Source organism: Mustelus asterias, chromosome 11, assembly GCF_964213995.1.
Source record: "Mustelus asterias chromosome 11, sMusAst1.hap1.1, whole genome shotgun sequence".
Taxonomy (NCBI): domain Eukaryota; kingdom Metazoa; phylum Chordata; class Chondrichthyes; order Carcharhiniformes; family Triakidae; genus Mustelus; species Mustelus asterias.
This window is the reverse complement of record NC_135811.1, coordinates 34,143,923-34,169,949: the sequence shown is the minus strand read 5'-3', so window position 1 is coordinate 34,169,949 and position 26,027 is coordinate 34,143,923. Positions and strand designations below refer to the sequence as shown.

General features: G+C 40.5%; 1 protein-coding gene across 3 annotated transcripts; it reads left to right on the top strand.

The window, feature by feature from the left end:
* The first annotated feature begins 33 nt into the window (after positions 1 to 33).
* Positions 34 to 25,711, top strand: uros (uroporphyrinogen III synthase). Of its 3 annotated transcripts, XM_078223432.1 has the most exons (11): positions 34 to 181; positions 4,244 to 4,328; positions 4,603 to 4,686; positions 10,720 to 10,816; positions 14,428 to 14,502; positions 17,225 to 17,299; positions 18,573 to 18,656; positions 19,553 to 19,638; positions 22,012 to 22,110; positions 24,954 to 24,984; positions 25,166 to 25,711. In XM_078223432.1, the coding sequence occupies exons 2-10, from the start codon at positions 4,266 to 4,268 to the stop codon at positions 24,963 to 24,965; spliced, it is 675 nt and encodes a 224-aa protein (XP_078079558.1). In that variant the 5' UTR covers positions 34 to 181; positions 4,244 to 4,265; the 3' UTR covers positions 24,966 to 24,984; positions 25,166 to 25,711. The 3 variants fall into 3 exon arrangements, 2 of the variants coding, with proteins under 2 accessions (XP_078079558.1, XP_078079557.1); XR_013498980.1 differs by having other exon boundaries at positions 19,553 to 20,141; positions 23,910 to 25,711; XM_078223431.1 differs by having other exon boundaries at positions 23,910 to 25,711.
* Positions 25,712 to 26,027: the final 316 nt, after the last annotated feature.

Genomic DNA, 26,027 nt, shown 5'->3' with positions numbered 1-26,027 from the left:
TCCTGCCGCCACCTGTCAACAGGCCTCCCTTCCCCGTCACCCCAGCCTGGGTGCTGCCCTGTGCCGACAAAACCTTCATTCCCAACCCGGCAATGATGCTTCACTCTGAAAGGACGACGATTTGGAGCAGCAGCTGACCTTCAACCTCAAAGAGCGGCCTAGTGACACACAAACACACACAGTGAGTGTGAACTATACAGAGTCTGAAATAGAGTCACAGTCTGAAACACACACTGTGTGTGAACTGTACAAAGACTGAAATAGTGTGACAGTCTGAAATATACAGAAACACACACAGAGTGTGGAATATATAGAGACTGAAATAGAGTCACAGTCTGAAACACACTGAGTGAGTATGAAATATATGGAGACTGAAATAGTGTGACAGATTGAAATACACAGAAACACACTGAGTGTGAACTATACAGAGACTGAAATAGAGTGACAGTCTGAAACACTGAGTATGAAATATATAGACACTGAAATAGAGTGACAGTGTGAAACACACAGTGTGAACTATACAGAGACTGAAATAGAGTGACAGTGTGAAACACAGAAACACACAGTGTGAACTATACAGAGACTGAAATAGAGTGACAGTCTGAAACACAGTGAGTGAGGAGTATATAGAGAATGAAATAGAGTGACAGTCTGAAATACACAAACACACAGAGTGAGTGTGAAATATATAGAGATTGAAATAGAGTGATAGTTTGAAATACACAGTGAGTGTGAAATATATAGAGACTGAAATAGAGTGACAGTCTGAAACACAGTGAGTGTGAACTACATAGAGACTGAAATAGTGTGACAGTCTGAAATACACAGAAACACACAGTGAGTGTGAAATATATAGAGACTGAAATCTTAGAAACCCTACAGTGCAGAAGGAGGCCATTCAGCCCATTGAATCTGTACCAACAACAATCCCACCCTACCCCTGCTTGGTTATCCTGCTAATCCCTCTAACCTATTACATCCCAGGACACTAAGGATTAATTTAGCATGTCCAATCAACCTAACCCGCACATCTTTGGACTGTGGGAGGAAACCCACGCAAACACAGGGCGAATGTGCAAACTCCACACAGACAGTGATCCAAGTCAGGAATCGAACCTAGGTCCCTGGAACTGTGAAGCAGCAGTGTTAACCATTGTGCCACTCTACAGTGAAACACACAGAAACACTCACAGAGAGTGTGAAATTTTCTTTGCTTGTGGGTTGATACTGTGTCTCCTTTGTTCTACTGGGGGGAATGCTAGATTGGTTGTATGACATCAAGGTTGTGCAATATTTATCCTTTTTTATTGTAATCCTGGCATTTATAATGGAGGTTTCTATTTTATGGCATACTTTAATTATGGATAATATGAACAGCACCACAGCAGGGTGTAAGTCCTCATAGTTGGTGAGGAATCCCCCCCCCCCCCCCCCCCCGCCCCGCTTAGAACTAATGGTGTTGTGCTTTTTTTGTTGTTAGTTTGGGGTTAAAGAATCCTTGTTGGCCTCCGGTGAAGGTACAGACAGATCATGTATCCTGGAAAAGACTGGGTTTTATTGTCATTGACACCTCTGGCATAGCAGAAGTTGGGAGAAATATATGCTCATGCACACCTAAGCGTGGTTGGGAATCCTTGGTTGTTAAGGTTGTTTTTGGGTTGCTTTCATGTATTTTCCTTGGCAGTGAGGGTTATAACAATGGCTACTTGGTATTTTGGCTCTTGGAATGTACAGTGAGCATATCATCCTTTTGGGAGGAGGAGTTTCTTGTTCTCCCCCTAGATATCCTGACTTGTGGATGTCTAGATGACTCATCCTTCTGTTGCTAGGGTTTCCATAATGGGGGAAAATGGGTGGAATTCTGTTGATGGTGGGGCCTGAATAAACTCTCAGATGGGACTGGAGATAGGGGAAGTTTATTTTGTTTGAAGCCCAGCGAATACAAATTAATAGTCAGAAACGTATACATTGAATGATAGTAACACTATGAGTAATAGTAACACACAGTGACAGTCAGAAACACACACAGTGAGTGACAGTCAGAAACACACACAGAGTGACAGTCAGAAACACACAGAGTGAGGTGACAGTCAGAAACACACACAGTGAGTGACAGTCAGAAACATATACCATGAAAGTCAGAAACATATACAGTGACAGAAACATATACAGTGACAGAAACATATACAGTGACAGTCAGAAACACACTGAGTGACAACCAGAAACACACACAGTGAGTGACGGTTAAAATCACATGCAGCGAGTGACAGTCAGAAACACATACAGTGAATGACAGAAGCTTACACAGTGATCCATGGACATAATCCCATGGAGACAGGAATGTATTGTGGAACCAACATGACAACATTTCCATCCCATTTTAGAGCCTCAACCTCCAGACACTTCCATAGGTCATTGTAAATTCCCTCAATGAGTTAGCAATACACACACAGTGAGTAATAGTACTCAGAGTTATAGGGTCAGAGAGTGACACTTATATCCAGAGTGACTGGGACAGAGAATGACAATCATACAGTGATTGTCAGAAACAATGAGTGGCAAATAATATAGAGTAACAAGAACAATGTGAGAATAACAAAAATTATGATTGGTACAAAGAACAAAGAACAATACAGCACAGGAACAGGCCCTTCGGCCCTCCAAGCCCGCGCCGCTCCCTGGTCCAAACTAGACCATTCTTTTGTATCCCTCCATTCCCACTCCGTTCATATGGCTGTCCAGATAAGTACGTACAGAGTGAGACATTGATACCTCTGGGATAATGACAACAACTTATATCTACCTAGCATCTTTAACACAAAACCTTTGTAGGAGCAGTGTAAAGAAAAAAATGAGACTAAATCACATTAGAACCATGTTTTAAGGAACTCCTATTCCTAAAGGAGAAAAGAAAGATAGAGAGGATTAGGGAGGACCTAGACATCTGAAGGCACAGCCAACAATTAAAATCAGAAAACCTCGTGACACCAGAATTAGATGAGTGCAGATATGTTGGAGGGTATGTGGGATGTCATGTAGAAACCTGGCAGCTGCACAGGGTTGGTGCCAGCCATGGGCGGGGAGACATCCTTTTCAGGGAAGGGGATCACCCCCCCTAGAGTGATACCCTCCCCAGGCCTCTTGAAACCAGTCCTACGCCTCCTCACTCTGCTGAAATATCCTTGGTGTGGTGGGACTGGTTGTAGTCCCAGCAGTGGCCATTGCTCCCAGCTGACATTACTGGGACTAGAATGGCAGCCATCTGATTGGCCAGCTGCTTTCTACACCATGACTTTCTCCCAAGAAAGGGGCAGAATTTTTACTTTGAAATAATTAATGCTGCTTCCAATGTTAAATTGCGGCAGGGCAGGCACCGGACCCCACATGGATGGGGTCAACACTGTGGCATTCTGTAAAATCCAGCCCCATGAGTAAAAAAAAACAGAGGAAAGAACAGAGCTACAAGAGAATAATTGTGTGAGGTACAGCAAGAGAATACAGAAGTAATTGAAAGCAAAGGGGAGAAAAATATGATATGCACTTCAGAATTCTTTATGTACAGTACAAACTTGAGTCCGCAGTAGCTTAGCAGTACAGATGAGAGAAGTTCAGAATTCAATTCCCCAGTCTGTGCTGAATTAGCTGATCTCAATCAAGATGGGAATGACTGTGCTACTAACAGCCTCTGCACTCCTATGCTCGGGAAGAGAAAAAATAATTAGCACAAATTCTGTCAACAAAGTGCATATTTGAATAATTAAAGTAATATATCTTCATTGACAATGATACGTCAACATATATGAAATGCTCAATTGTAGTAATTGGATTCTAATATTCACATACACATTGTACAATTATTTCTTCAAACGTTTGCTACTTTTTAGTATTGATGGAAAGCCATCTCACTGAGAGTCTGAAGTAACATTTACCAGAAATATAGGCTATAGTAGACACTAACTGCACTATGTATCTCAACAATATAGGCTTATCTTTAAAAAACATTTGTTGAAATAGGTGGTTTACTGACTGCAGTGTAACTCTTGATGGTTTGAATTTGAATGAGACCCGTAGATATTGTTATCCATTTCTTAAACAGGGGCGTCACTACCAAAGAAGGCACTAACGGCTGACTATTTGACATGCTGTTATCTTGTTATAACGAAATATGTGCCTGCCCATTTCAGTTTATAGTCTTGTGTTCCAAGCAGTTCAGTTATTTGTAATCTCATTTTGTTGATGTTAGCAAGACCGATGAAGCGTGAGAAATGAAAGTCCTTTTGCTTAAAGATCCTAAAGAAGGAGCACTGGAATCTGATCCATATGTTCAGGTATGTTGCCTGAAAAATATTTATTTTGTTGCTTTTTATATCATCTATCCCTATAACTTTGAAGCTGCTATTAGAGAAACATTGTTTATTCAATATAATCTTGCTGCAAACAACTTGATTAGTCACAATGTATTTAATGTAATATTGGAGTGGATTTTTTTGGTGGAAGATTTTAATTTAATAAATTGAAGGTCTAACCTATGTTATGCAGTTTTATATGAAAATAAATTAGAATGTGTATGGACAATCTAATTTGGATTGTTTTTGTCATCAGGCATTTGCTTCACTTGGCCTTCAAGCAACTTTAATTCCTGTTTTATCATTTGAATTCATGTCACTTAAGGATTTGTCAAAGAAGGTAAAAATGGCAATGTAAAATTGAATGTTTAAAGATTATTAGCTCTGTGTTAATTGCCAGATGCTAAGATGATAGCGTATATCCACTAAGGCATTCAAATTATCGCATAGTAAATACTAAAGTTGACACATTGTGCCCTGCAGAATTTTGTGCTGAGGTTTATGACAATATGAAAAGGAGCAAAGAATTATATTTTACCAGGCGCTGCAAATAGATGCAATATGCAAAAGTGCTGAAAAACTGGGCAATCAATTTAATTAAATAAACATAAACTTATTTAAAGTAAAAAATTATAGTTCCAGTTCATTAAATCCATTTTTGCATCACTTTTTGCAAAAGGATAAAGTTGCATACATTTTTATTTTTTGAATAGTACATTTTATTATAAATATGAGACCAAATAGTAGCAGGAGTTAATCTGGGAGTAATTGAAAATTTTATAATGCTATATAACGTTACCTGTTATATTCCATTTAAATTTATTACAGCTGTGGTATTCCTGAAGTGAATTAGGCCATAACTGATGAATCTTTGTTGATTTATTATTCTCGAGAGCGTATTGTTTTAGAGAAAAATTATATTTATTCAAATAAAATGTCCATAAGGTGAATGGTGAAAGTTTGCTGAGTTAAAATAACAATTTAAATATATTTAAAACATTGTTACATATATATGAGACATAATTCAGGTAGTTTTACTTCATTTAATTTCAAATCAGCAATTTACACAGTGATTAAACAGTAGGTAGATTAGGGCTGCATATATAATAGATTATGATTTTTATAATAGCTTTTATTAGAATATAGCTGTTACTCTACACCAGTGAGATTTATTTTATTTGGATGCACAGAAAGATTTACAGCAAAAAACAAGTCCATTTGGCTCAGCTCTTCCAAGATGAACAATTAAATCTATCCAGTCTAGCCTATCTTCCAGCTAGGCCGGTAGACCTGTAGATTACAGCACCTCAAGTACATACCCAAGTGTTTTGTAAATCTGATGAGGGTTTGTCTCTACCACTCTTTCAGACCCCCAGTGTTTGAGTTTTAAAATGTAATCAGACTCATTGACACCTCAGGCTTCCTGTAATCATGTGACCATGTCATGTGTCTGCCTCTGGAGGAAGATCAGTTCATTATAAGCCTCTCACAGAAACACATTAATGAGGACTACTGTCCTTATACTTGCAATGTGCCATCAGGAGAGAGTGGCAAGAAATTGATTTTTGAAATTGCAAAAGGAGCAGAGAAGACATAGAACCCAGGAACACAGAAAGATTCAAAATCTGCAAAGAGCTGTAGAAAAAACAAAGGAAGATAGACAAAGGCTGCAAGAGACAAAAGAAAACCAAACAGAGGCTGCAAGTGAAATTACTGGCTGCAGAGAAAAAGAAAACACTGACAAAGATTGCAAGTAAATACTGAGAGAGTAAAAATGGCGGCAGTAAATTTTCCAAACCCATCTCCAGTCCAGTTGAAAAATGATGCATGGCCAAACTAGCAGTTTTTCCAATTACAATGGTGAAACAAAAGATTGCAATATACTTAATTAAGAAACCTCAAATGATAAGAATAGTTACACTTTTAACACTGCCAGAGAGGATCTGCTACAAAGTGTATACCCTAAATCTAGCAGACAAGCAAAGAAAAGAATTGAATGTTATATATGAAAAATATGTATTCAGCACTAGAGTTCACAGCGAAAATAAGACCATTGAACGGTATGTCATGGCAGTAATGCAGCTAACGGAATCATGCGAATTTGGACAGCTGAAGATCTGATTAAAGATAGATTGGTCGGAGGAGTGAGGTGTCACATTGTAAGAACAAGTCTACTGAAAGTTCAGAAACTGACATTAAAGAATGTGATAAGACGTGTGTCAAAATGCAGAAATTATGAAACGTCAGCTAGACCAGTTGGCGCAGGCTTAGTGGGCCGAAGGCCTTGTTGCTGTGCTGTACTGTTCTTTGTTATACGTATGGCAGAGCAGCTTAAGAGATACATTATGCTTGGAAATAATCCAAACCAAAAGAAGCAAGCAATCGCAGTAAAGGACAGGATACAAATATTGCAGAGGATGGCATATACAGGGAAAGAAGGACACCCCAACATGGGGAAAGCAACTGCAAGAAACAAAATCATTTTGTACACGAGTACTTGGCCAGAAAAAACAAAACAAGCCTTTACAGATGGCCAGTGGAGAAATACTGGAGTGCCACTAGGTGGCATGTTGGCATAGTGGTTAACACTGCTGCCTCACAGCGCTAGAGACCTGGGTTCGATTCCAGCTTTGAGTGACTGTGTGGAGTTTGCACGTGCTTCCCATGTCTGTTTGGGTTTCCTCTGGGTGCTCCTCTTTCCTCCCACAGTCCAAAGATGTGCAGGTTAAGTGGATAGGCCATGCTAAATTGCCCCTAAATGTCCAAAGATGTGTAGGTTGAGGGATTAGCCATTGTAAAGGTGCGGGGTTACAGAGAAAGGGTAGGAGGTGTGGGCCTGGGTAAGATTCTTTTTTTGGAGGGTTGATGCAGACTTGATGAGCCAAATGGTCTCTTTCTGCACTTGAGAGATTCTAGGGTTCTGTGGTTCTAAATCAGCAGATGAGTCTGATGAAGACAGAGTGATGAAGAAGGCATTTAGCACATTGGCCTTCATCAGGCAGGGCTTTGAGTATAGGAGTTGAGACATTACGTTACAGTTGTATAAGTCATCGGTGAGGCCTCACTTGGAGTATTGTATAAAGTTTTGCTCACCCTGTTGTAAGAAAGACATAGATAAAGTGGAAAGATGCAAAGAGGATTTATGAGTATGTTGCCAGGGCTAGTGGGCCTGAGTTATAGGGAGCGGTTGGCCAGACTAGAGCTTTATTCATTAGAACGTAGGAGAATGAGGGATGACCTTATTGAGGTGTATAAAATCATGAGGGGTATAGATAGGATGAACACACAAAGGGGTGAATTTTACTGTCCCACCCGCCATGGGAATTGGAGCGGGTGAGGGGCAGATCATAGAAAGGTCCGTTGACCTCAGGCGGGATTTTCCGGTTTCGGGGCGAGTGATGCCAAAAAATCCCGACCATAGTCTTTTTCCCAGGGTAGAGGAATTGGAAACTAGAGAGCATAGGTTTAAGGTGAGAGGGGAAAGATTTAAAAGGGACCTGAGGGGTAACTTCTGCACGTAGAGGATGGTGCGCATATGGAGTGAGCTGCCAGAGAAAGTGGTTGAGGCAGGTTCAATAGCAACATTTAAAAAGCATTTGATTAAGTACATGGATGGGAAATGATTAAAGGGATTTGGGCCAAATGCGGGCTATTGGAACGAGCTGGGAGAGCGCCATACTTGGCATGGACCAGTTGGGCCAAAGGGCCTGTTTCTGTGCTGTATTGCTCTATGACTCTATGACTGTATACATGATACAACAGGGTGGCTCAGTCTAGTCCAGAGGTGGAGCTCAGTCTTTGACAAAGCCTGATAAACTGGTCTTCAATATGCCAGGCTGTGTGAGATCTGATCAGACATTTCCGGGACAACACAGAAGGAAGGAATGACCCACAATTCAACAGTTGGCAACACAAAGCAAGAGTTGAAAAAACTCAACCAGATATACAGGCACAACCACAGACATATGTGCTCAACTAGTGAAGCTGCCCCTTCACATCAGTTGAGTGGTTGGGGAGAGGAGTTCTCACTAGCTGTACTGAGTGTAGAACTACCAGGATTTCCAGATTTCCATGAGTCCCCAACAACCTCAATGGAACAACAGCAGTCACTAAGGCAACAAGGGCACATGAGCAACGATGACTGGACAAAGAACATCATCCAGGAGAACAGTCAATGTGCACACATTCCATTAAGATACTTGAATGAAATCATTGAAATCATAGAAACCCTACAGTGCAGAAGGAGGCCATTCGGCCCATCGAGTCTGCACCGACCACAATCCCACCCAGGCCCTTCCCCCCACATATTTTACCCACTAATCCCTCTAACCTACGCATCCCAGGACTCTAAGGGGCAATTTTTTTAACCTGGCAATCAACCTAACCCGCACATCTTTGGACTGATTAACTTTGGAATGATTTAAGAACTGTGGGTGGAATTTTACCTTTCTGTTGTAGGGGTTGGAAAAGGTGGCATTGAAATCGCCAGCCCCAATGACAGCTTTCTCCACACTATTGCTAGCAGCTTAGAAAGAAAAATCCAGGGGATGGGTCTCACAGTGTCAGAGACTGCCCTGTCAGCAACTTATTTTTTAAATATTAGAGGGCCCTTTTAAAGGCCGCCTTAGTACATGGAAGTAAAAATAGAACCCCTCGCCCCCTCCCCCCAACCCCCCAGGCACTGCCACCATGCACTGCTTACTGGCAGTGCCCCCTGGCACTACCTCGGCGTAACGCTCCCCCCAGCCCCCTCTTGAGCAGTGCATTCACCTGAGCTCCTCTGGCAGGTCTGCCCATCAGGTGCATTCTATGGCAGATCTGTCGTAATTGACGTTGGTGTGCCCTCATATGCACATGAATGGATAATATTATGGGGGGCAGAGGGCACAGTGGCACAGGTGGTTAGCACTGCTGCCTCACAGTGCCAGGGACCTAGGTTCGATTCCGGCCTTGGGTGGCTGTCTCTGTGGAATTTGCATGTTCTCCCCGTGTCTGCATGGGTTTCCTCTGGGTGCGTCAGTTTTCTTCCACAGTCCAAAGATGTGCAGGTTAAGTGGATTGGCCATGCTAAATTGCCCCTTAGTGTCCAAAGATGTGTAAGTTAGGTAGATTAGCCATGGTAAATATGCAGGGTTACGGAGATAGGACAAAGTGAAACAATTTTTCATAGAATATAATAATTCCATTTACACTTGTTTTCATCCTTTTTAATAATGTTCAGTGCTATGCATTTTACAGTAGTGTTGTAAAGTACTTTTAACTTCTGGCTAATTGGGAATCCAGATGGGGATTTTCTGAATGAGTAATAAATGCTGCCACTGGGCATGTGAGCTCAATGCTCATTTACACAATATATGCTTCATAGAAATCATCATAGAAACCCTACAGTACAGAAAGAGGCCATTCGGCCCATCGAGTCTGCACCGACCACAATCCCACCCAGGCCCTACCCCCATATCCCTACATATTTTACCCACTAATCCCTCTAACCTATGCATCTCAGGACACTAAGGGGCAATTTTAGCATGGCCAATCAACCTAACCCGCACATCTTTGGACTGTGGGAGGAAACCGGAGCACACGGAGGAAACCCATGCAGACACGAGGAGAATGTGCAAACTCCACACAGACAGTGACCCAAGCCGGGAATCGAACCCGGGTCCCTGGAGCTGTGAAACAGCAGTGCTAACCACTGTGCTACCGTGCCGTTTGTTTACTTTCACCTTTTTGTTCATGCATTGATAAATAATAGAATAAAAAGCAGAATGTCCTTTTCTCATTATGAATGCTGCACATCTAATGATAAATATTTATTAAGTAAATATACACATGACATACATTTACCTGTGTTGTGTAAGTGTATGTAAGGTATTTTCTCCTAAAGTTAGCACATGACTAAAATGGTGTCACCTGTTATGCAGAATTGTTGCTTGTTAGTATACAAAGACAGATATTAACTTCATAAATTACATAAGATAAAGGTGAGGCTCAGTGCTGAAAAGCTAATGAAGCATAGTAAAAATGGAGATTTTTATAACAATAATAATCTGAATAGCCTGAATAAGAATGGCTCATATAATGGTGAAATTCACAGTATATTTATAGTACCATCACATTGTAATAGTCATTTAAGTTGTAGTTCCTATGTTCTATAGATACAAATTTATTATAGATCTGTTCACTTTTGCAATAGAAATATTTTCGTTATGCAGTCCGTGAAATTTTTATTACTGTTAAATAACTGGTTTTGTGGAAAGTACAGTGAGGCAGAGATTGGTTTGTGATTGTAAATGTAATGCATGCAGAGGCAAATACTGCCATGTTTATCATAAGCAATTAATTCTAACGTAATTTCATCCTAATCTGCATGTAGCTTTCACACCCAGAAGTTTATGGTGGCCTGATATTTACCAGTCCCAGAGCTGTTGATGCTGTGAAATTATGTTTGGGTGAGAAGACTATCAGTGAAGGTAAGTGAGTTATTAACTTATACCAGTAATTTCTAATACCTTTAAGTTATTTTGAGACATTACATGGGGTGATTCTCCCAGCCTGCTGCACTGCTCTAGCAGCGCAATGGGCCGGGAGACACCAGCGGAGACACCATTGTCGCTTCCTGCTGGGCACCATGGCCTCCGCGCATCTCCAGGACCAAGATTTATAGAGTAATCAGCTCTGCGCCGATTTCAATATTCTGATCTGGATTTCCATATGATTAATGGGCCTGGGACTGAAGGCTCCGGGCCCACTAGCATCTTCCCCTCCTCCAGGGCTGGTTCACTCCAGCGGGGCTTCCTACTGCACCCCACTAACAAGGAACAGGCGGCCGACCCCACTGTAGTGAAGAGAGGCCATTGAGGCCCCCTCCCCAGGAGGTCAGAGATAAAAGAGGGGATGCCTCTTGGGCAGTGCCAGCCTGGCCCATTGTCACTGCCCAAGGGGCAAACTGACAATGCCTAATGGGCACCTTGCCACTGCCCCATAGACAGTGCCAAGAGGATGGAGCCTACTGGGAGCGGGGCCTTTTGTGGGGGGGGGGTGTGTGATTGGTGGGGATGGAGGGTTGCGCTGCCACTCTGAACAGGGACCAGAGAGGGAAGAAAGGAGGATGGCGACCAGGTCTGGCCATCAGTGGGCCGTGGGGGTGGAGGGGGGTGGTTTCAGGGCTGGCCCGGAGAGGTCCAGGAGGTCAGTGATCGAGGAGCGTGAAAGTTGGAGGGGCAGAGATGCGGGGTTGCAGTGCTGGCCAGCGATCGGGAGGCCGGCAATCCAGGGTCACTGCGCATGCGCGATCTCCGCTCTGACAGATCGGTGCATGTGCAGTGGCCTGCTCAGCGCTATGCTGCCAACCTCTTGGGCAGGAATAGGCCCCACCCTTTGATTTTCAGAGTGAATCCCGTGAGGGCACTCAGTGATGCATAGAGTATCGGAGATTCAATCTGAAAATCATGTTAAAAAAATCAAAGGGAGTTACTCCCGTTTCACGCAAATTGGCAGCTAGGAATATTTTTGGGAGAATCCTGGCCTACCTTTCACAAATCAAATATGATTTGATGCATAAATGGTTCAGGGAGTTAAGGCCCCTACTGTCAGCCACAATTTCTCAATAGCAGGTATTACATTTCAAATAACAGCTTCAAAATGAGTCTCCCATAATGGAGAAACATATTTACTCTTTTCTAAAACTATAAATTAAAAAAACCATTTCAAACAATTCCCAAAGTGGTATTTCCCTGTTGAAATTGCTCAAAGTTTGTTATTTCAGAAAATACTGTGATAACCATAGTGCCTGGATTATACACTCATAATTATGGTGATACTGTCAGTTTTCGCTATCATTACTTCTCTGATATTGGCAGCAAATTCTGGAGACTGCACATATGAAATTAAAGAGGGAAATCAAGAAGTCGCTATCAGTGAACGCACACCCTGTCAGAGGGAATGATGTTGAGGTCCCAGTTAAAAATACTCTTTAAAAAGTTGCACCTTGTTGAATAAGATGTAACTTGGGCCAGAATTTTACCAGAATTGAATGGGTGCACGCCCAACCTGAAATCACATGAGAAGATGTCAGGCGTGAGTCCCGTCATATGCAACATTACGATTGGCGGGCACATGCAGGAATTGAAAGCATGCCAGCCGCCAATTAAACGGAAATTTAGCCCATTAACAATACAATCAGAATCTAAATCCTGTGCAATTTAGGGCTCGTCACACAGGCAACACGGGCAGGTGGCCAATCCCTTTTTTTCACATTTCTCCTCCAAGGCCAGGATAAAAGGGGGCCAGAACATTGGCTGAGTGAGTTATTAGAGGTTCAGGTGAGAGTTTGCTGCTGCTTTATTGCTGAGATTTTATACCTTTTCCTGTGGTTTCTGCTGAAGTCTTTGCTTTGTTAGTTTTGTTTTGAAGACTCTTTTGTTTTTTCAACTCTCTTGGAGGATTCCTGCATAGTGCCCAGCACAGTGCCATGTGCATTTCAGCAGATGGGGATTGTTTACTGCACTGGTGGGACCTTGTCTGAAGAGGAAGATAGGGGCAGAATGGAGAGGAGGCCAGGTGTTCTCAGGGAAAGTCCTGTAGGAGGCGAGACGCATGCACAGAGGGTGTATGACTAGCAGTTAATGTCAGAGTGCACAGGCAGCAATCTAGCTACCTCAACATGTCTGAGGTCCAATGCCCTCTCTAGGGACACGGTGACATCCATATACCAGATGATTGGGCCAGGGATCGCCTCCAACTGTGTGGGTGGGCACCCTATGCCAGTTCCTCCATAGGTCAAAGTAGCTCTCAATATTTTTGCATCCACTTATTTCCAGGGTTTAGTGGGGGATTTATGTGGAGTATCCCAATCAGTTGTCCACAGTTACATCAGTCTGGTCACGGACACTCTCAAGATGGGTCATGGCATTTATTAATTTTCGGACAGAACAAGCCAGCCAGGCTGAACGAGCCAGAGGGTTTGCAGCAATTGCTGGGTTAACCACATTGAAACAAAATCTAGATTTATATCTTTTCCAGAGTTGCAAAAAAGGAACATAACATAATTTTGTTTTTATTGATACACAAGAACAATGCATAACACTGATCAAATGAAAAAATGTCACTCAAGAAAACCCCATCTTGTGCTCATGGTGCTTTAAACTTACGCTTGTGAGTGCAGCGTCCTCGGCTCACTGACAGCAGCATTGGAGGCAGATTGCTGAATCTGCTGTCGTGTTAGTCCCGATGACTTTAGTGGTTGTCCTCTGGCTGGCAGGACCTGAACATGCTCTGCCTGGGAGCGCTTGATCAACGATATGGCTGGGCACTCCTCAGTCATCGCAGGTTCATTAGGTGGCACGGACACTGGCAGAGGGGTAGAGGAACAACTGCCCTCATCTGGAGCACTCTGAGAGGAGCTCACAGAGATGACAGGCACCTCATCAGTGTGAGGTACATTTAGAGCACCCTGTTCATCATTGATGGATGAGCACCTAGAAGGAGATAGCTATCTCAGCCATCTCTGACACTGGCAGTGACCTCCTGGGGTCACAATTGGTGTGTAGACTAGCAGATTCCAGTGCAATCCAACACACTCTGATTCCATTCCATTCCTGGAGCTGTCTCAATGGAGGAGGCTGTGCACTCAGTGCTCAGGGTCAATTAAGTACTCCCCCATGACAAATACCATGGCACACAGACCCATGGGGATCTCCGCCAGATCTTTCTGCACGTCCCTATGTACATCCAGCATCTTCCACCTGATGGATGACTTTTGGACTCAGAGTAGTTCTGGTCTCCAGCTGTTTTCTAACTGCTAGCACCCTGGATAATCAGCTTTCGCAATCTCCTCATGTGAGTGTGCTGTGCCCTCCCCTCCTTAATATACACAGCATTTGCACACATATTTTGAACATTGTGATGCAGCATATTATTGATTCTACTATAATAAACTTGTTCACAGATTTTTATTGGTTTGATTGTGTAGCTGTTATGATGATTAAGAAAGACAATATAATGAATTGAGAATATGATGTTGAATCAATAATATTCAGTGTAATTAATCATATTTCCCAATCTCTTTTTTTCTTTTTCATAGAGTGGAATAATTCTTTAAAAGAACAGTGGAATGAAAAATCTATATATGTTGTAGGAAAAACTACAGCCAATTTAGGTAATAAGAGTACATGTATCATATACATCACACATGTATGTGCAATAATAGTGAGGAGGTTTCTGAAGATTCTGATAAAATTATATACTGTGAGAATGAAGCTTGCACAGTTATTTCTGACCTTGCAGATCATGATGCTAATTCCAACTGCTCCTGCATTTTTGTTATTTTTGATTAATAGTCCATCTCCCACAGTTTTTCACAGGATGAAGAGCAGAGGCCTGAGAGTGAGCTTTGAAACTGGGTAGGCATTAAGAGCAGATGAGACCTGGAAGTGGATGGGCATGTAGGAAGAGGCAATGTGTCAGGCAAAGGCCAAGGTCTATCACCATGCAGGAGCCTAGAAGAAAGAAGGTAGAGGAGGGTCACCTGGACAGGAAGTCTTGGGCAGTACATTAAGCAGGTAAATTACAACTTGCTTCTTTTTGAGTATAATTGAGTCTTAGGCAGACAGTATTCATGGTGGTTGAAAAAGAGCTGACTTTTTAAAATTATATTTGATTAATTCATTAGCAGTAAGCTGCCGAGGCCCTAAGTCTGGAATTCCTTTCCTCTTTTAACAGAAGAATCGAGAACCAGAGCACATCAATATAAGGTGAATGGCAAAAGAGCCAATGGTGACATCAGGAAAACCTTTTATCGGCAGTGAGTGATTAGATTCTGGGATGCACTGCCTGAGAATGTAGTGGAGGCAGATTCGCCCATGACATCAAAAGGGAATTGAATAAGTACCTGAAGAGAAAAATATTGCACAGCTATGGGAAAAAGGCAGAGGAGTGGAACAAGTTGAGTTGCTCTTGCACAAACACAATGGGCCGAATGATCTCCTGTACTAACCATTCTATGATTCTAAACCTCTCCATCTCTCTTTTCTCCTTTAAAACAGTTCTTAAAACCTCCCTCTTTGACCAAGCGTTTCTTTCATAGCTCCAGGTCAAATATTGTTTTATATTGCACTATAAAGTGTCTTTGGGACATTTTATGATATTAAAGGCACAACAGAGGAGGAAGAGGATATCCTTCCCCCAATGTCCTGCCTATACCAAGGTATGTCAAAGAACCTTGGTGCTCTCATAGCACTTGCTTCAGTCATATTTGTGCTTGCAAAAGTCTTTCCCTCCTGTAAGCGGAGGCATTGATGTCCAATATCCACCCCTACCCACAAAGCATACAATTATTGAATAGTAGTAGCTGCATGCGTGCATGATTAAAATCATCAGGTGATACAAATGTTATCTGCCAACTGAGTCAACAGTATGTGCAGTGCTCCGTTGTTCCTGATTCTTGGCACAAATGGATTTTAAGCTATTGACTCCTACTGAGTTCAGCATGGGTCACTTATTATCTGCATTTCACCCATACGTTGCTATTATTCATATGTGAATGTAGTTAGGGAATGCCAGCAGACAAATCAACAGTTGACGTGGGGTATCAGAACTGAGTCCAATAGTTTCTTCACCTAGAGATACACACACATGTACTTTCAAATAGAGATGACTTCATGGTCATCCTGGCTATTTTCTTTTCACTTTCTTACCCAAGGAGCAATAGCAGTGCACAATTACCACTTTAGCTGACATAAGCTCGCTAGATGCTGACACAGGATCAAACCTGAATTGGGTGACTGGTTGAGTACCAAAGGGAAAAGGTTTAAGCAAATTGGCAAAATAGGTAGAAGTGACTTAGAGAAAATAGTTTTTTACATCAATGTTTAGGATTTGGAGTGTACCCCCTGTTGGGGTGATGGATACAGATTCACAAGATAACTAGATAAATATTTGAGGAAGAAAAACATTGCAGGGATCTGGGGAAAGAGCAGAATAATGGGAGACTAGCTGGATTGCTCTTTGAAAGAACTGGTGCAGACTTGATGGACGGAATGGCCTCCTTTTGTGCTGTATGATTTTTCCTGATATGTATGACCAAGTATCACATTTAACCACTGAGCAATTAAGGGAATGCAGTCTTTAATTTAGAGGTGTTACAGAAAGGTCAGTTACTTTATTCAGTGAGCAATTTAGACATAAACGACAACAATATCATGGACTCTTGTGCCCTTGTGTAAAGATCACAGATCTGAACCTGGATGGTGGTAATGGCACTACAACGGAATCCAATACCCTGGATTATGGAAGGGGGAAAGAATCAACCAGAGTTCCTCTGCTTGATTACTATAGTGATTACTGATGGAAGTGCATGTCTGGAAATTGGGTGAGGAGAGCATTAGGATTGTCTGTCATGCCCCCACCATTGGTTAACTTGTCAGTACTGATGGTCAAGGCTTACAGATGAATAATAGCTACTTGGGCAAGGTACTCTTCAGACTATAACGCAGAAATGGAGTCAATGGATTCCTGAAAGGAGGTGAAAAGAAAAAACGAGTAACTAAGAAGTATTGGTGCCGAAATAATAAAAACTCTTTGAATGCACCAGGAGTAGTGTTGCAGTGCTTAGAACATTGTGATCTGAAGATCTATAACTGTACTTGCATTTTTAAAAAGTGATTTGGAAATAAGATAGTAACAAGACAAGGTGTAAGGTGGTCTACTAATCGTTATTTTCTGGAATTGAGTGCCAAGAAGAAAGCCTCTATGCTTGTGATTGATATGTTCACATATATGAATACATAGAATACCTCCACAGGTTATTCTGCACATTTGTGTCATTATAGTTACTTCATTTCTACAGCAACCAACTAAAAATCTTTATTTTGTTAATATAGTAAAAGAAATTGGACTTGCAACACAAGGAGAAGACTCAGGAAATGCAGAAAAACTAGCTGAGCACATCTGTATCAGTAAGTGAACAATCACTTCGCAAGCACCTCAAATTCAGTTCATGCATTTTATTGGTGCTGTCAGTTTTGAATACAGAGAACATTAAGATTGATCATTAGAAACTGATCTTAACCACACAACATCCTGAATTGGAACTATATCATCATTCCTTCACTATCACTGGGCCAAAAAACTGCAACAGTCCAAAGAAAGAGAGACACAACTCGCTTCTCAAGAACAATTAGGGATGGGATACAAATGCTGACTTTGCCAGTGATCCCCATTGCCAGTGATCCCCATTGCCAGTGATCCCCATTGCCAGTGATCCCCATTGCCAGGGACCCTCACATCCCACAAAAAATACAAATAGAAGATTGTTATTAAAGAAGGTAAAAAAAATATACTGGGTCTCTTCTCGACTCCTTTTTATCATAGCATGTCAGAGACATGCTGGTAGATTAGTATTTAATAGTAAACCAGAAATGATCAATAATGTGCTATGAACCAAAAGTTAGACACAAGCAATTATATAATGTGCGACATAGAAATGAGGAACTATGCCTTAGAACATAAGAAATAAAGGCAAGCCTCTCTGAAATACAATGCAGTTGCCAGCCTAAAGTTACACTGTCCACTGCACACTGCGAAGTCACAATAAAATTACCCCTAAAGGAGCTCAGTCAATATATGTCTGCGTTGATAGGCAGAGTTCTACCACCTGACCAGTTAATTTTAAAACATTAGCAGAGTGCAGGCAGCAGTGTTGGCTTTCACATAATAATGAAACATTTAAGAGTAAATTAAGAAAGTGCCCAGGTAGTTGGGACTTTTAAAATTCAAATTGCATCTGCTGACCTCAGTAGACTTAATCATGAGCTAACTCCTGAGTTCTGCTGCCAGTTACTCATCACTGTGCACCTGAAATCATTTTTATTGACATGGAGCTGGCAATGTTAGACTTCACAAAATATATTTCTCATATTACAGATGTGAATAATAAGTTGCTGGCAAGACTCAAATTGAAATTTGTAGATCTGAATTGCCAGTTATATGAAAATGTCACTTTATATTACTATGTTGTAGTGTATTACATAGATCCTATGTAATGTGTCATAGAAAGTACAACGTAGAAACAGGTCATTCAGCCAACCAGACTGCAGGCCTGATCTTTCCAGTGGAGGCTTTTTGATTTTGTGTGCACATCTGTAATGATATTGATGATGATTTGGATTGTCATGCACAGAGAAATATTGTATTGAACTCTTATTTTTTTAATTGTCCTGCTTTCTGCAGAAGAATCTTCAAATTCCTTTCCTCTTCTGTTTCCTTGTGGTGCACTAAAAAGAGAGATACTTCCCAAATATCTAAAAGAAAACAGTACGTATTAATTTTCTGAGGTAAAAAGAAAACTATTTCATATTGGAAATGTGTAATGAAAATAGAAAATACTAGAAAAGCACAGAATAGCAATCAGCATCTTAAGAAAAATGAGAGGTCAGTGTTTCGGGTGTGACATTTCACCAAAAACCATTAGTTTTAATGAAGAAATGTTAACATACTTATCTTTTCTGAAGTAGACCAACCAGCTATACATTCATGGTCTTTTTAAAATACAAAGTTACATATTTTTAATATCAATCTGTTCATATCAATATTAAAAGTATAGACATAAGAGGTTTATATTTATACTTATGACCATTGATAACAATGCATTTTTTCTACATTGGAGAAACCAAATACAGAATATGTGTCCACTTTGCAAAACACATTTGTTCAAGTATGACTCTAGGCTTCCAGTCATCTGTCATTTTAATTCTCCACCTTTCTCCCATTCTGACCATTCTGGCCACCTGGTCTTTCATCCCAATCAGATCCAACCATTTCCTTTGCTTTTGTTATTCATGATCCTGCCATTCACACCCCCTCTGGACACATCTTTTATTTCTTTACTTGTTCCATTATCATTCCCTATGACCTTGCACTATGAACGCTTTAGTCATTTTATTTATCCTGACCTCCACTCTATCATGGGTAGATTTCTTTGAATTTTTCTGAAGTTTTGCTGTAATACGTAAATGTGTCTTGTAAACTCGCTAAGAATTGATCCTTGCTGTTGCATCGGTTGTATTTAATATTGAAAAATATATATTCATTAGATCTGTTGTATTCCTATAGAGAATACTACACAAAGGGGTGATGTACATCATTAGAGCTTTTACATTTATAAATATAAAACAAAAATAAGCATTGAGCAAAGTCTGCACTAATTTCAGGTGTGCCTTTGGAGAGCGTAACTGTCTATCAGACATCTCAGCATCCATGCTTCCAGCAAGCTTTGAATGATTATTTTTCAGAACAGGTATGTGATTCAGGTCATATTCTACCATGTCTATTTAGAGCACACAATGATATTCTGTCATTTTAGCCAAAGTATCCATTCACAGACATCATCATATTAAATGAATCTCTCTATTGTGATTGCAGTGAATATTTTTCTTGGAGGTTTAATTTGCTCTAAGCATACTGGTTTTCCCCAAAAAATGTTTACTCAGCATATCTTTGAACGTTAGATGAATTAAGGCGAACAACTGTGAGCAGCCATTGGATTGGAGCACAAGTGGTAGGAGAGAACTCAGTAATGGTGCTGTATTATGTTAACCACCAGCTGTGACATATTCAGACATAGAAAGGCCCATTTTACTTATTATTGTAGATAGCAAGAGTGATTGGAGAAAACTGGTTGGAAGACCAAACAGCCACTATCAATGGGCCCCAGCAGATGTGGGAGACAATCACTTGGTATGTCAATTACCTACTGAGCGCAGTTGGATTGTCACAAGAAGATGTCCAGTTTGGAAAAAGGTGCCGTTATAAGTTATGAGAACATTGGCAGTTATGTTGCATTTATTATGTTACGATCCCAGTTGATATTACTTCTGGACGGGAAGAACCCAGCCTGGTTCAGAAGACCGTAATTTTATTTTAAGAAAGTGTGGAGGAACAGAGTTGCAAGACTGCCAATTATTTTTTTTTAACAACAAAAAAAATTAAGCATAAAAAGTTTGATGATAATTCACTTCTCCTTCATGCTCCCTCCTCTTCACAAATGTACAGATTTCAAGGGTAACACCCCACTCTTCAGCGAAATGGCACATGCCACTCAATTGATCTTCCATGGGTTTCTTCTCACATTTCTCCCAGATGATTGTCATATGGGTGCTTCCAACTTCCACTCTCAAAACAACACGCTTTAAAATCTTCTTCTAAACCAGTGCTTTCTCTCAGCTGTTTTCTGAGATCCAGCCATTGATCACTCCACAATTATTTAAATTAACATCACACAAACTGTAGTAAGATTACAAAACTTAGAACCACTTCAAATATCTTTCTGGCCTCTCACTAGTCAACTCCTTTTCAGGTCTGTCTGTGACTTGAATGAACAGTACTCTGTTCTAGTTCCAGTTTCCTCTGTTCCTTTAACTTTAGATTTTCTGGAAATCATCTTCATTCCTCTAGTTTCCTTAACTAGATTTCTAACACTGCTTTTCTTTACCATTGCTCCATTGTAATGCTTTTCTTCCAGCAAAGCTGAGAGCTGGTCACCTTCTAGCTTCCTGTCACCAACTGCAATGATTTCAGGAAAATACAATTGCACAAAGCCTTCCTACCCTAAAGGTACCTCGGGTTGCAAAGCAATATCTTTTTCCTTCTCTGGGCTTTTATTTACTTTTCATGCTGTGAACTCTCTCAGCAAAATAGAAACACAGTTTAACTGAAGTCCTAGATGCAAATGCATGCGTATAACATGAATTGAAATATAGGTTTATCCTTCTTTACACAGAATCACCAAATTAAACCCACTTAAAATCTATACCTTATTTCTAATATTTAACTGGCCAGTATTTATTGCCCATCCCTAGTTGCCCTTGAGTAGACAGTGAGCTGCCTTCTTGAACCACTGTGGTCCCTGTGCTGTAGGTACACCCAGAATGCTGTTAGGGAGAGAGTTCCAGGATTGTGACCCAGTGAGAATTCCGGATTGTGGCCCAGTGATACATTTCCAAGTCAAGATGGTGAGCGACTTGGAGGGGATCTTCTAGGTTGTGGTGTTCCTATGTATGTGCCGCCCTTGTCCTTCCAGATGGTACCAGTCATTGGTTTGGAAGGCGTTGTCTAAGGAGCCTGTAGCGCATACTGTAGATGGTACGCGCTGCTGCCACTGTTCATCAATGGTGGAGGAATTAATGTTCGTGAATGAGGTGCCAATCAAGTGCTGCTTTGTCTTGGATGGTTTGAGCTTTTTGAGTACTGTAGGAGCTGCACTTATGGATTCAAGTAGAGAGTATTCTATCACACTCCTGACTTGTACCTTGCAGATGGTGGACAGGCTTTGGGAGTCAGTAGGTGAAGTACTCGCTGCAGGATTTCTAGCCTCTGACCTGCTCTTATAGCCACAGTATTTATTTGGCTCATCCAGTTAAGTTTCTGGTCAATGGTAACCACTCCCCCCGTCACCCCCCCCCCCCCCCCCCCCCCGTGCCCCAACCCCAGGATATTGTTGGTGGGGAATTCAGTGATGGTAATGTCACTGCATGTCAATGGGAAATGGTTAGATTCTCTCTTGTTGGAGATGGCGTGAATGTTACTACCAAGTGATCTGTTTTCTTGTGGAATTTCATTGTTTGGAACTGATGATTAAAACATTTTAATCGATTTTTCTTTTTCCCATTAGGGAATCCCAGAAAGCATCACCTTTTTCAGTCCATCTGGTGTTAAGTTTTGTCTGCACACTATTAAAAAATTGGCAGGAGAATACATTCATAAAATTAAGGTACTATTCTTGTGAAACACTTCTCATGTTCTGCTTGAGTGGTTTTATCCCCAAAATACAGCTTATAATGGAAGATATCTTAGGGCTGATTCAGCAATTGTGTGTTTACAGAGCATATCCTTGCATTGTGGAAGCAAGCTGCAAGCATGCCCAAGCTTCTGATTCATAATACATCAAATTAGTAACATTTTCTGATTTTTTGGAGTCGTAGCACACAGTGTATGTAACCCTCATCAGATCTCTTAATTTTTGTCAATTATATTCATGTTGATCCCACACCAAAATCAGTAATCCCCTTCAGTTGTTCACTCTTTCAACACAAGTTTCTCATTTATAATAAACATCACTCGGATCCCTTGGTCTGACTCTGACAAAGTGAATTCTTAACAATATGAATGACAGCTTAGTACTGTGTTGAAAGTACTTTCTTTGTATTTCTCACATAGCTGTATGTGAATTATTTGATGCTGGGGTTTACTGCTGCATTTTCCACTGTAGGACCAATTTTTGCAGCCAAGTTTTCCTGCAACATTGTGGTTTATGCCAAATGCTTCATTAACATGCATAATTCTATTTCACATGACAATGGCAGTTACTCAAAAGGAAGAAGAGTTCATGCAGAGGGAGTGAAGACAGTATGATTGCTCCTCAGGCACTGACCTCACTTGGCCTCAATCTGGGAACAAAATCTTTAGTTATTGTCACACCTAATGGGATATCTGAAGAGGCCTGCCACCATAATTTATGCTTCACCAATGAAACCATCATGGAGTTATGCCATTTTCCAAAGCCTGATATACAAAGTCTACCACAGGAATAACCTGCTCTTGACTTAATGTTTTCATAGCCTTGTATTTTGCACACCTAAATCCTTTGCAGCCAGCACTGATGACATTTGCCACATGAGTCAGCCTTCAGTGCCTCATTGCATAGGCAAGTGCTAGAAGTCTTCTTTGTCAATGATAACTGTCTTCATATGGAAAGGTCACTACAAAATTTATCATTATCGAGACTTCCAAAAGTATAGTGGCGCAATAACAACATACACCTTTCCCCTTGCACTAACTGCTACAGTCCCCTAATGCCACTTCAGTTTTCTGAGGGCCATCTGGATCAGATTGTGTAGCATCAATGCATCATCTGTATATCCACTTGGAAAGCCCCTGTTTGAGTGTCTCTTGCAAATGGTAAGTGTGGGAACAGGCTCTTGGCCACCAATTAAGTATGCGATGCCCATCATCAAGGTTTTCATAAGCTAACACCTTAGCCTCCAGGCCATAAATGAGAGCCCTGTATATTGAAACCCTAGATTTCAATTGAAAAAAATCAGTGTTTGTGAGGAAATATGCACCTGTGCTCTGTCTCAGGAGCTTCATCCCCTTAGCTTTCTCCCAACACTCTCCTCTCCCCCCGCCTCCCCCATATATATATGCCTTTTGAGTTACCACTGGCTCAGTGGTGGTCTGCAAGTTTCCCCATCTCTTTTGTATTGGTGAACATGTGTCAAACTACCAGTTTTACAGTTTATGACATACCATGGAGGAAATTCTGAACATTCTCAAAGGATTGCTTAAAGTGCTTATTTATGAGCTCCCTTGTAGGCAGCATCGTAAGTTAAGAATCTGCAAGCCTCTGTTCAGGTTGTTCATGCTTCTCTATAATTATCTTTGCTTGATGCTTATAACCTGAGCCACATGCGTTGCCAGGTACTTCCTCCTAAATCACCAGCTAAATAGAGTGAAGAATTTTATATTCTTTCAGCTATATTAGGATATTTTCTTTTTTTGTTATCTTTACAGTTTGCAGCAATAGGACCAACAACAGCTGAAGCCATGGCAGCAGTGGGATTGACTGTGAGCTGTACAGCTGAAAAACCTACGCCACAAGATCTGGCAGCTAGTATAAAAAGGGTGTTGTAACAAAACACTGAGGATATATTCGTAAAGAGTTGCTTATTTCGTATGAATAAAATGTTTGCTTAGTTTTCATCCATTCTTGCTTTAGACTGTAGCTTTTTGTTTCTTTTCATTATAAAATCACTTCAGAATCAGAATCTCTTTGATTTTGAGCAATTTGTAATTAATTCTCTCAAGAAAAATCTGCAGGAGTGCATTTTCTTAACATGATTTTTATTTATATTTGTGAATCCATTGGAAATTGCTTGTTGGTTCGTCACATTGATACACTGTGACAAGGATAAGAAATCCCTTTATAAGGCAGTACCAAATTTACAGTACACAATCTTTTCACATAGATTTTTCCAAAGAGTTTTGAGAAATCTTGATTATTAAACTTAATGCGAAAGTCTTGTGATGTACTATGGCAAAACAAAATGGTCTGTAACTTTCACCAGTATTTTACGATCATAAAAAGAATTTTAGAGTGGTGTGCTTAAGATTTCAAGGATGGGCCATCTCTCTAAACAGAACTGAATGTAATTCAATTTGATGGTAACATATTTATATTATACATATTCATTACAAGGTCTAAACATTGATATTCAAGTCAAAACTCTAAATTGCAGTCAGCTACTATGAGTGACATGTGATTTATTGCTTTCAGTTAGACAATAGTCCACTTTTTTTACAGGTTATTTTTGTTTCCAAACACATTGCCTCTATTTTGTCTTTGGAATGACAATTAGAGCAAATATATGCATGAGTTATTCCTGTTTACCATTCATCTCTGCACTGTCCTGTTGGTTGGTGGTACACTGGTACCTGAATGGAATCTTGCATATTTGTAAAATCTAATTTGACTTTTGAGTCTGATATTGCTACAATTGTTTTGCAATGTGTCATTTTAAAAAATTAATTCTGAGCGACATTTCTCTCTTAATATAGTTCGGATTTTAAAGGATCAAGAGGGACTCAGGTTTGTACTCCCTATTCTTTGATGGATTTCTACTTTAGTTGAATAGTTGAACTAGCTAGGACAATTTAAAACAATTCATGACTGTATCATAATGGTGAGAAATTAAGAATTCAGTAACCAAGTTACTTGCTTTTCACTTAATTTTAATGAACCTGATTCATAGCTGATTCACAACTTTCAGTTTGTCAAGTGCTATTTGTACATCAGTTCGGTAAGAGAAGCATGACGTGCGTCCTGGATACGTTACAATGGCCTGGATTTTGTGGTGGGGAAAATGAGAACTTTCGCTGTTGATATTCAACTGAAACTGACAGCAACCTCTGGTATCTGTGCATAAAATAACGCAGAAAGCCATAAGATGCTGACAAGAGATTATATGCCACTCCAGTGGATGAGGTATCCCCAGACTGCAATCAGTGCAATGTCCACTCTTACCCTGTTAACCTTATGTAAAAAAGTTGAAAAAGTTACACCTTGTTGACTGAAATGTAACTAGATTTTAACACAATACTAACATTGTAATTTCTGCTAAATACCCGTAAAGAGGGGATTTACCCTGAAAGAGAAAATTTATATTTGTAAAATTTCAAATTTCTTCATTATAAAAATGCCTCATTTAAAACATATTTAAGGTTTGTTTATCTTGATTTAACTTCTAGTTCAATCATCATAATCATTTATTTTGTTATCTGGAATTATAAATTAAAAGTGAAAGTTGTTAAGTGTTTTAATTTTGATGTGTGCATTCTTCATTGTGGTTGCCTGCTTTTACCCTGCTACTGACATCACTGATTTTGTAAGCCATGAAATCACTTTGACTTGAGCTAGATTTAAATTGCATCACTCCTAAAATTTCTAGCTATTTGTAGGCAGCTTTCTTCAAGGCCAGCAGTACATGCTATTGCTTTGCTGCTGAGCGCAAAATTCAAGCCATCAGAACTTCGTGCATAAAAATACATTTTGATCGGGAGTGAGGGCTTGCTTATAGGAGTCATTGTTTGTTCTGAACATGAAAAAAGTATCTGGTGAGAACCTGAATTGCA